General features: G+C 44.9%; 2 protein-coding genes across 6 annotated transcripts in view; one reads left to right on the top strand and one right to left on the bottom strand.

Annotated features, from left to right (window-relative positions):
* The window catches only part of LOC114592563 (uncharacterized), a 400,972-nt gene that overhangs the window by 369,010 nt on the left and 19,790 nt on the right, over positions 1-12,172 (bottom strand).
* The window catches only part of LOC114592528 (uncharacterized), a 41,455-nt gene that overhangs the window by 19,414 nt on the left and 9,869 nt on the right, over positions 1-12,172 (top strand). For all 5 annotated transcript variants that reach the window (XM_077923101.1, XM_028720714.2, XM_028720713.2 and 2 more), the window contains 4 exons: positions 1,522-1,777; positions 3,849-4,168; positions 6,319-6,498; positions 9,345-9,588. In XM_077923101.1, the coding sequence (XP_077779227.1) occupies positions 1,522-1,777; positions 3,849-4,168; positions 6,319-6,498; positions 9,345-9,588 (1,000 nt within the window). The remainder of the gene's footprint in view (positions 1-1,521; positions 1,778-3,848; positions 4,169-6,318; positions 6,499-9,344; positions 9,589-12,172) is intronic.

The following is a 12,172-nucleotide window of genomic DNA, read 5'->3' as shown; positions in this document are numbered from 1 at the left end:
TAAGAATCTACAGGCCGAATAAAATGCCGAAACGGCAAAACTGACAGGAAAGCTCAGGAACAAAATAAAGAAAGGGGGAAATTTATAATTTATTTAGGGGCCCACTGTAAGCAGATGAAAACATGAGCAGGATTTTGATCACACTTGTAATGTAGCAAATATCATGGACAATATGGAGAAGTGTAAAATATGGATTGTGAAATAATATGCAGTAGAAAAGGTTGACAGGGTGTTTAACTAGAAAACCCTCAGGGTCCTTTCCATCTCCACAATTCTATGGTTCTACATTGAAACTGAAATACTTTATTGTCACTTGCACAACTTGTATACAGTGAGATTACACAAGCACCTCCCAATCAGCTCTCTTAGTCTTAATTCCCCTCGTTTACTGACGCACACACACACCAAACCCGAAAGTCAGTTGCCCTGTTGTTATCTTTTCATTCAGCAGCCTAACAGCCCACGGATAGAAGCTGTTCTTTACCCTGTTGGTGCGACTAATCATGCTTCTATATCTTCTGCCTGAGGGCAGGAGATCAAGAAAGTGCCGGCCAGGGTGTGAATCATCCCTGAGAATTTTCCTCACTCTCCTGAGGCAACGTTCTTCCGCTATTTCATCCAGTGGATTCACGGGACAGCCCATAATATCTTGTGCTGTGTTCACCACCCTCTGTAGGCACTTCCTATCAGTTGATGTCAAACCAGCTTACCACACCGTGATGCAGTATGAAAGGACACTTTCTGTTGTTGACCGGTAGAAGGAGATCATCAGATGTTGATTGACATTGTTCTTTCACAATATTCTGAGGAGATGGAGTCTTTATTGTTATCTCTATGATAATCATAAGAGTAATCTATCATTGAAATTCTACTCAATATTGATCCAAAGCAGATTCCAATGTACAGTTAGCAGAGTAAAAACATGCAGGATTCCCCCAAAATAGACCAATTATATTTCATCCAGCAGAGCTTTACTGCTACTGAAGGCAAACAAGCATAATGGTCGCAAATCCAATACATTCAGGATTGGCACTGTCCACAAGAAACCCAGTTGCACCAGACTTACCTTAAACTTGCAATAACTTAAATTAAAACTAAACGTTAACACTAAACACACTTAGTGTTCCACACCAGAAGGAAAAGAGAGAGAAAGAGAAAGTGTAAAACCCAGGCTTCTTCTGGCACTACTTTTATGGCCAGCATGACCCATAGCTGTCAATGTTTCCCTTTTCTAAAGGGAAATTCCCTTATTCCGAATAGGATTCCTCGCAAGAAAAGGGAAAAGTTGACAGCTATGGCATGACCTTGACCGAAAGAGATAACAGAACCAGTTTAAGCCAGCTTTACTCAGCTTCTCTGAAGGAACAACCCAAACATCATGAAGTTTCTTTCACACAGAGAACCTTCCAGAACCCACTTGTATGAATTAGAATAGAAAAGATCTCTACACAATCAGATCACTACTTTCTGCACCAAGAAATACAAACTGACATAATCTTCACGTTTTCTCTTTTATTTCAGGAGGGGATGTTTGGGAGACAGAGAACGAAACCAAAGCACACCCAGTGTTTGGGGAAGGCAATAAGTGCCCCGACACAGAGGACGATGCGCGGAATCAGGATGGGATGAAGAAGCAGGAGGGAAGTAAAAACAGTGAGCGGTGTCACGAGCCCCTTTCGTGCCCGGACGGCAACTTATGTGAAATTGCAGCACAGTTACGAGCCCAAAGCAACCTTCGGAGAGATGGAAGGAAAGAGTGCCCTGCATGTGGGAAAAGGTTTGCTTGTCAATCATATTGTTACCTGTACGGAAAACCTCTGACAGGGAGCCAACGAAGAGAACAGGCCATTTGCAGATTAGAGAACAAACGACACACAGAGACTTCTGAAGGTTGTTTCTGTCTAGATCAGCGGTTCTCAACCTGGGGGTCCCCAGAGGTTTGTTGGACTACAACTCCCATCATCCCTGAGCTCTGGCCTTGCTAGCTAGGGATGATGGGAGTTGTAGTCCAACAACATCTGGGGACCCACAGGTTGAGAACTGCTGGTCTAGGTGAAGCAGTTGGCTTGTAACTCCCCCTTCACTCGCCCTCTGTGTCAGTCCCCTCCTTCTGTCTACGGCGAGCACCAAGGGACCCTCTCAGTTAGGGTTGCCATATGTCCTCTTTTTCCAGGACATGTCCTCTTTTTCAAATCTGGTTGCCATTTCCCCTTTTTTTCCAGGATTAAAATTTCTGTCTGGGCGGATTTTTAAAAATTTGGCAAAATGTCCAGGGGGGGGAGGGGAGTTGTTTGGTTTTTTTTGTAACCCAAGAAAAATTGTCTAGTGCATCAGGCTCAGATCTAAGGTACCTGGCTAAGCTAATCTGCAGCAGAGAAGCACAACAGAGCAACACCTTTAACTATATCCTGTATAAATCCCTTCTTTTGTGGCTGAACTGAAAGGATGTTGGCTGAGCTACAAGATCTTTGAGAAGGAGTCTGGGAGTTCACATCCTCCTGCTCTTAAGGAGAGTCCATATGTACATGTTAAACAGCTTAATTGAGGTGTTCCCAAAGTAAAGGAAGGATTGAACTCTGATTAATAAGAATACACACAGAGGCTTGAACCAGCAAGACTCTGGGAAGGGTGCGTATAATAATATCTGCGTCCACTCCCTGGCCCAGGTCGTTTTATTCACAAAAGAACTTTTTACAGAGTGTTTGTAAGAACCAATCAGATTTCTTCTGAGCATTTCAACAATCCCCACGTGGGGACAAAGTTAAACTACCAAAACTAATTAAGCACACATATTTCTGGGGTAAACAAAACAGAACTACAAAGGAGTGCATTTGGCAACCCCGGAGGTGATCGACAAGAAATATACATGATAAGAAGGATGGCCAGGAGGACAGCAATCATTATCACCTTCATGTGAGATCTGTTTCCTGGCCCTAAGAGTAACATCCTAAGATTAACATACAGTGGTGCCTCGCAAGACAAAATTAATCCGTTCCGCGAGTCTCTTCGTCTTGCAGTTTTTTCGTCTTGCGAAGCACAGCTATTAGCGGCTTAGCGGCTATTAACGGCTTAGCGGCTATTAACGGCTTAGCGGCTTTAAGAAAAAGGAAACAAACTCGCAAGAACTCGCAAGACGTTTCGTCTTGCGAAGCAAGCCCATAGGGAAATTCGTCTTGCGGAACGACTCAAAAACCGGAAAACCCTTTCGTCTAGCGAGTTTTTCGTCTTGCGAGGCATTCGTCTTGCGGGGCACCACTGTATCAGAAAGGCTACTTCAAAGAAGCTGCCCACTGTCTTTGATGACCCAGGATGCATGCCTGCAGTACATGACTTGTCAAGCAAGAGAAATGGACAGTAGAGGAAATGGCCAAAGATGCAGAGGGTTGTAGGATTTTATCAGAAATTATTGTCAGTGTATCAAACCCAGTCAACACAATGCATTAATCATGGACACAATGGCTTCATGCATATTTTAGAATTCCTCATAGTAATCCCGCCTGACCCCACACTCTGGATATTTGCACTCCTACACTTAATAAATTGTTCTGTGCACAGTTGGCTTCCTGCAGCCAATCAGAAGCAGCACTTTGGTTTTCAAATATTTTGGAAGTCAAACAGACTTCCGGAACGGATTCCATTCGACTTCCAATGTACAACAGTATATATTATGTGGTTTTATATTTTGAATTTGTTCTCTGAACCGCCCTGAGACCTCTGGGTTTTGGGCGGTATATAAATTCAATTAACAACAGCCAACTGTACTCCTCAAACCAGCTAGTTTTGTTAGGGAGAGAGTTTGTCCTGCTGCCTTGTTGTATACAATGCCTCGCTCTTGCACGTTGTCGTAGGTGGACCAGAGATGAAACCCAAAAGATGCTCTCTATAATAGCTCAGAGCGCCGGCACCAAGGTGTTTATGAGCAGTAGCACGGCTACCAACGAGAAGTACTGGAAGTCCTTGCAGGACAGCATGCATGCCCTGGGATACTCGAGATCCACCTGCCAGCTCCGTGCAAAGTGGAAGCGCCTGAAGATCGACTTCTTCAATCGGGGAATCAAGGCAGCCTGTGGACAAATTCGAGTCAAGCATCCTCCTGCCTTCTACAAGGAATTAACTGCGATCTGGATCGCGGCAGGGAAGCCACCTTTTGGGGAACGCAGAAAGCCTGGTAGGGTTTTTTTAAGGAAAATCCTTACTATTTGCAGGATATTCTGTTTCTGGGTGTGGTTCCCCCCCATATTTCTCTCTTGTTTTATTATATTTTTATTGATTTTTACATATAATTTCCAAAAATCATATAACATATTTTCTTATCTTATACAATGTTTTGGACTTTCATCAGCCACATCTGAAGATTTTTCAATCTTTATCACTTAATCTACATTTCATTAATTTCCTTATTACTTTTAATAATCCTTAACTAATAATTCTCTTCATAATCTTCTCTGCAATATTTCGCATAGTCCTCCTTACAGAACTGTCATGTCATAAAAAGATCCTTCTTTTTCTTTACATTTCCAACATTTATTACTGGTTTTGTACATTTTAGCTAATTTCACTGGTGTAATATACTATCTGTACATCGTTTTCATCACATTTTCTTTCAAGGCATTGCATGCTGTAAATTTTAATCCTTCTTTCCACAGTTTTCCCCAGTCTTTTAACTGTATGTTATACCCAAAATCCTTGGCCCAATGTTGTTTTTCCCCATATTTCTCATTCCAGCATTCCGCCTTCCCCCCCCCCCCCCCGCAAGCCTATAAGCTCCTACAAGACTACAGAGCTTTAGTTGTAGTTCATGCATTGCAGGGGGTTGGACTAGATGACCCTTGGGGTCCCTTCCAAGTCCAATTCTATGATTCTCATGATCCAGGTGGTTTATCTAGGGCAGCCTTCGCCAGTCTGGGGTCGATGGGAGTTGTAGTAGTTCAATAGATATAACAACACTGAAATACAAGATGTGATTGGAAAGTTTGGTGAATGGTCACAGAAATCAGACAGCGAGAAATATTCGAACATACAATCGGCATCGGAAACCCATGAAATGCTCACAATTGTGTACAGAGATGAAACTGTAACTCAAAAGACAGCGTATGAGTGGTTTAAGCCATTCCGTGTAGGGTGGCAAACCATCAAAGATGACCCACAGTCTGGCATACCGTCGAATGGCAGCAAATGTCAACAGAGTTTGTGAGTTATTGATGTGGGATTGGTGTTTGCCCATTCGAATGATGGCGGATGAAGCGCATATTCCGTGTAAAACCGTTAGTGAGGTTACTGAGTTGTCCCACCCTCCATATTCTCCCGATCTGGCCCCACCAGATTTCTTTCTTTTTCGAAAACTGAAATCTGCACTGGAAGGGCACAGATTTTCCAACATTTCACACGCCCAAGCTGCTGTGACAAGGGAAATGAAAGCAGTACAAAAAGAAGACTTCACCAAAAGTTTCCAACAGTTCTACGAACGTTGTCAACGCTGCATTGTATCAAAGGGGGTCTACTTTGAAGGCCTGTAAGCTATGTATGTTTGAACATTTCTCACTGTCCGATTTCTATAACATTGAGGAAAGCCAGTGTGCTCTTCCCAGGGGGTTACTGTGCGGCATGGTCCAAGTCCAGTCCGAGGTCAAGGGCGTGGTATGGAGGCTGTCCATCAAGGCTGAAGCGGGGTCCAAGGCAAGGAGTTGGGTGTGGTCAAGAACTCTGGCAGAAGAGCAGGACAGGGTGCCAGCAGGAACAGGTTACCAACAGTGTTGCTCCCGCAACCTGGGACTGGGCTGGCTGGATTTTATCTGCCCTGAGGCATAGAGCGGCCCCGGTCCACAGGTGACTCGCCTCTCCTGGCCTGGAGGCGAGCACTCCTCCTGAGAGAACTTCGTTCCCTCCGCCTCTCTGCCCTGAGCCTCTGCAGCTCAGGAGAGGCTGGAGGGTTACTGGACCCAGAGGCAACCTCACCTTCCCCTGACGGGGTTGAGAGTGGAGCACCTGCAGGGAATGGGTCCTCGACCACCTCTGGAGCCAGAGCAGATTCAGCTGGTGCCTGCTCCTGAGGATCCGGCACAGGTGAGGGCCCTTCAGGTTCAAGCCCCAGCCCCGGCTCAGCTGGTCCTGGAGGCAGGGACTCCTGTGCAGGCTGGGATTCCTCAGGTTCAGTAGAAAGACCCATCACTTGCTCCATGCGAAGATCTATCTATACCAGGTATGGGGAAGCTTTAGCTCAACAAGAGCACTTTCCCCGGTTTCCAGAAACCAGTATTCAGAAAGCCTTAAGGCCTCCAACCGTGTTTCCACTCATTTCGGTTTCTCTCTCAATTTCAGTGGTGGATGTGTGCGAGACGGACAACGAAAGCAATTCCACAAATGGGGAGCTACCCCCAATAAGGCCCTGCGACAGGCCAGCGACCACTAAGCAGCAGCCCAGAGAGGCACCAGCCACCAGGCTTCCCCTGCGGATCGTGGGACCAGAGGTGGTTGATACTGGTGGAGTCGCTCCTTTAGGTACTCCATTCCCAAGCCATACTTATTTATGCGTTTTGCTTAAATGTTTGCAGGCTACACTTTCCTGTAAAATGCCATCCGGCGGAATGCAATCTAAAAAGACAGTGCTGTGGTAACAACAATAAAAGCATCAAGCACATCAGTAGAAGTGGTAGTCTGCAATTATTCTGGAATTCCCACTGTTCTGTTACGATACGATACAATAATCTTTATTGTCATTGTCCCATACAGAACAACGAAATTGAAAAAATCTACATCAAACATTCAAAAACCAACAAGCCTGCTATCCCAGCCTGGTTAGCCCTCTAAAAACTCTGATACCCCATAATTAAATACAATATACTCCCACAGAGACTACCTTACACTGCTATAAAACCAAAATCGCATTTGGATAGAAGCTGTTTCTCAGGCGGCTAGTCCTAGTCTTTATAACCCTGGACCTTCTTCCAGAAGGCAGAAGCTGAAAGAGATCATTTCCGGGGTGCGCACTATCCTGCACTATCTCTGCAGCTTTCTTACAGCACCTGGAAGCATAGATTTGATCCAAGGTGGGAAGAGGGCACCCAGTTATTCTCTCCGCAGTGTTTACAACCCTGGACAGCATTGTTTTCTCCCTGACCGTGTTCTTACGTTTCCTACTCTCTCTTTTTTTGTCTTTTGTGGAATAACAAACTGGTATGATGTTCTTGTTGTTGTTGGTGTTGCTGCTGCTGTAATTTTTTCTTGAATTTTCAAAAGTTTAACCTATGTACTTCCATACATAGATTTGTATTTTCACAACTTCCCATGGTATTTTAATCCCCGCCCCTTCTGCTGCACAGTACCTTCTATTTCTTTTCAACCACTGTGCCCTGGCACCCTGGGGTGCCTTGAAGGATGGTCAGGGGTACCTTGGGCAACACCTGCGTCTGTCTGTCTTTCTTTCTTTCTTTCTTTCTTTCTTTCTTTCTTTCTTTCTTTCTTTCTTTCCTTCCTTCCTTCCTTCCTTCCTTCCTTCCTTCCCTCCTCTGTTGTTGTTTTTTTAAAAAAGATATTTATTAAGATTTTACCAAAAAAACATAGGTTTACAGAATAAAGAAAAATTAAAACAAAGATTAACAAGCTAAAAAACACACATAGAAAAAAAAGAAAGGAGATACAAAATACAAAAAAGAAATAGCTAAAAAGAAAAAGAAGAAATTTAAAGAAATAAGTCCATTTTTCAATATCTTTAGGCTCATTTACTTGTTTCCTTGACCACCTCACACCTCCCCTTTTTGTATTCCCATTTACAAAAACATTTCAGCAAATCCTTACCCTCTTTTCATTTATCTTTACTCTAAATCTTAGCCTATTATAACTATATATTTTCATCCATTATCAATCCGTATTTACATATTCTTATTAACCTTGTTACCAATACCACTTATTTTCAATCCAACATCATTTTAACATTCATTAATTTTACAGTATTTCTGCAAGTAGTCTTTAAATTTCTTCCAATCTTCTTCCACCAACTCTTCTCCCCGCTCTCCGATTTTGCCAGTCATTTCTGCCAATTCCATATAGTCTATCACCTTCATCTGCCACTCTTCCAGTGTGGGTAAATCTTGTGTCTTCCAATGCTTTGCCTTCCTTCACTCCTCTGATGCCCTCCCTGTGTCTCTGCCTCCCAAAGGCTTGCACAGCTGTTTGTGCCAGCAGCCCTGGCTACAACCTCCCCAGGCGAATGGTGCCACTGGGGCTGGCCAGGGGGTGCTGGGTGCCATGAGCTGAGGCAGCCTCAGAGGAAGCAAGCAAGTGGACGAGGGCACTCAGCTCCCAGCCAGCCCTTGCTGTTGGGGATGGACAGACAGGTGGGAGGCCAGGCAGGTGCTGTGCTAGCCTTTCTTGTGCTTGCTGTGTGCAATGCCTGCCTGGGAGCTGAGTGCCCAGTGCCAAAGGGGAGCCTTTCCACCACGCAGGCCTGGCAGTGCCCGCTGCTGCTGCTGCTACTGCTGCCTCCCAAGGTGCTGGCCTCATACTCACCTTTGGCCAGTCTCCATTCGGCCACTAAGGATAGGGGCATCCTCTTCCCAGGCCACTGCGGGGGGTGTGACATGAGGAGACCCCTCTCTCTGGGGCAGGAGGGGCAGCCCAGAGCCAAGGAGTGGTGGTGGCAGCTGCCCAGAGGACTCCCAAGGAGAGGGGATAATAATAATAATAATAATAATAATAATAATAATAATAATAATAATAATAATAATAATTTATTTATACCCCGCCCTTCCCGGTTCAAAAACTGGGCTCAGGGCAGCTAACAACAAATTTAAAACACTTTAAAACACTTAATTATAAAAGCAGCATAAAATACAGTATAAAAACATGAATAACAATAAAAATCAAAAACCAATTAGATGATCCCCAGGGCTAGCTGGCTGAATTGGTCCTACTTGGGCCAGTGAGGAGGCCAGGGGAGAATTAGCTGTGGAGTCTCAGAGCGGGTGGCTGAGGGAACAATACACAAGGGAGGGTGTTTGAACAGGGGTGATGGCCTGCCGGCAAGGGGGGACATAACTGGGTTTCTGAGCCCCACAGGGGTGCCACAGGAAGAAGGAAGTTGGCCAAGGGAGCTATGGACTCAAAAAGGTTGAAAACCTCTGTCTTGCACCAATACATCAAAACGGTGTTCTCCAGTTCTTTCTGTTGCTCATGTTTCAAATCCTGCTCACGAGTCAAACTATAACATTTCCTTAAATAGCCCTGTAATGTCCATCTGAATTTGTTAAACCGATGTTTATATTGCGACATTGCTTTGATATGCCCCGTAGGAGGCGGTAGATAAATAGATAATCACAGCAGACACGTTTGCCTCCTCTCTTTTTCAGGAGGGGATGTTTGGGAGACGGACAACGAATGCCAAGCCCATCCGGTGTACGAGGACTGCGCTAGCTGCCCACACACGGAGGAGGACGACTGGGATCAAGATGAAACGAAGAAGCGGGAGGGAACCAGAAGCAACGAGAGTTCTGCTCATGTGTGTGGCAACTTCTCCGGAATCGCAGGCCACTCGCGAGACCAAACACCGCAAAACGCGGAGGAAGGGGAAGAGTGTCCTGCCTGCTGGAAAAGGTGATTTGCAAGTACAACTGGTTGTTGTTGTTGTTGTTGTTTAGTCGTTTAGTCGTGTCCGACTCTTCGTGACCCCATGGACCAGAGCACGCCAGGCACTCCTGTCTTCCACTGCCTCCCGCAGTTTGGTCAAACTCATGCTGGTAACCTCGAAAACACTATCCAACCATCTCGTCCTCTGTCGTCCCCTTCTCCTTGTGCCCTACATCTTTCCCAGCATCAGTGTCTTCTCCAGGGAGTCTTCTCTTCTCATGAGGTGGCCAAAGTACTGGAGCCTCAGCTTCACGATCTGTCCTTCCAGTGAGCACTCAGGGCCAGAGGATTGGAGAAGATCAGTCTACATCCCAATCCCAAAGAAGGGCAGTGCCAAAGAATGCTCCAACTACTGCACAATTGCACTCATTTCACATGCTAGCTTAAAGTTATGCTTAAAATTCTACAAGGCAGGCTTAAGAAGTATGTGGACCAGGAACTCCCAGAAGTGCAAGCTGGATTTCGAAGGGGAAGAGGAACCAGAGACCAAATTGCAAACATGCGCTGGATTATGGAGAAAGCTAGAGAGTTCCAGAAAGACATCTACTTCTGCTTCATTGACTGGTTCAGCTGGTTGATATCCATATGGAAACCCAGCTACGGGGAGGGGGAAATGTGTCTGGAGTGTGGAAAGAGCTTCAGGGCAAGGCAACCCACTTTCTTCTGCAAGGAATCTGTTTCTGAAAGGCTCTTATAGAAATTTGGGGGTTAGGATGTGCTTGAGCGTTGTCACTTCTCAGATAAAGCTGCTCATTGCTGGGCAGGGGGTGGGGTTTACAAAACAATAATAATCAAGGCCAAAAAAAAATCTCCTCCATATTTAATAAATACCTCCAAGACTAAAACAACTTGAATGTCCCCCTTTGTAGTGCGTGCACAAATCCACCTGTGTTTCTGCATGTCGGATCCTGTTGTTTGCATGACCCTCCACTGCGATTCCATTTAGGAACTGCTTTGCATGAAGTATCTCAAAGGTAATTTCACAATACAGCGGTACCTCGGGTTAAGTACTTAATTCGTTCCAGAGGTCTGATCTTAACCTGAAGCACCACTTTAGCTAATGGGGCCTCCCGCTGGCGCCACACAATTTCTGTTCTCATCCTGAAGCAAATTTCTTAACCTGAAGCACTATTTCTGGGTTAGCGGAGTCTGTAACCTGAAGGGTTTGTAACCTGAAGCATATGTAACCCGAGGTACCACTGTAAAGGAAAGTCAATATTAGCCCAGTGCTCTCACAAACATCCACACACCCCATTCGTACCCTACGCTATGCGAGTCTTGGGATGAACAAATGCGTTTTTAACACAGGTCGCTCTCATAACTGTTGGTTGATCTTGGTACTGCACACACCAGGGTGGGAGGCCAGATATGTGGCCCTCCAGCTGTTGGACTGCAACTCCAAGTATTATGGAACTTATTGGCCATGACAGGCGAGACTGAGGGGAACTGGGGTCCAACCTCAGTGGGAGGGAAATAGGTTAGCCATCCCTGCTCAACGCTGACCGGCTGTAGCTCTCCAAAGTTTGACAATGGGTGCCACCCCATGTGGGACACCCTCCCATCAGATGTCAAGGAGATAAAGGACTACACAACTTTTAGAAGGCATCTGAAGGCAGCCCTGTACAGGGAGGTTTTTTAATGTTTGGTGTTTTATTGTGTTTATTATGACTGGGGCAACCCTGCCAGATGGACAGGATATAAATAATACATATTAATCATCATACATTATGGGTTTCCCCAGCCACTCTGGGCAGCTCCCAACAGAATATTAAAAACACAAAACATTAAAAACTTCCCTAAACAGGGCAGCCTTCAGATGCCTCTAAAAGTTAGATAGTTGTTTGTTTCCTTGACGTCTGATGGGAGGGTGTTTCACGGGGTGGGCCTACTACTATTAGTATTGTTAGTATTATTTGAAGTAGGGTCTCTCCCAGCCCTGTTTAGTGAGGAGGGATATAGGTCAACAACAACAACAACAAATACCCCACCCATCTGGCCAGCAAAATAATAATTAAAAAATGTCAAACATTCCTGATGCAGGGCTGACTTTAGATGTCCTGTAAAAATTGTTGAGAAGAAGAAGAAGACTAATAATAATAATAATAATAATAATAATAATAATAATAATAATAAATAATTTATTATTTGTACCCCACCCATCTGGCTGGGTTTCCCCAGCCACTCTGGGCAGCTTCCAACAAAATATTAAAATACAATGTTCTGTTAAACATTAAAAGCATATACCGTGTTGGTTTCTGAGGGGAAAGCAAAAACATTATGTTGGAAGACACAGGGTAGATACAGTGGTGCCCCGCAAGACGAATGCCTCGCAAGACGAAAAACTCGCTAGACAAAAGGGTTTTCCGTTTTTTGAGTCGTTCCGCAAGACGAATTTCCCTATGGGCTTGCTTCGCAAGACGAAACGTCTTGCGAGTTCTTGCGAGTTTGTTTCCTTTTTCTTAAAGCCGCTAAGCCGTTAATAGCCGCTAAGCCGTTGATAGCCGCTAAGCCGCTAATAGCTGTGCTTCGCAAGACGAAAAAACTGCAAGAC

This window comes from Podarcis muralis, chromosome 2, assembly GCF_964188315.1.
Source record: "Podarcis muralis chromosome 2, rPodMur119.hap1.1, whole genome shotgun sequence".
NCBI lineage: Eukaryota > Metazoa > Chordata > Lepidosauria > Squamata > Lacertidae > Podarcis > Podarcis muralis.
The sequence above is the reverse complement of the archived record's forward strand: the minus strand, read 5'-3'. Positions and strand labels throughout refer to the sequence as shown.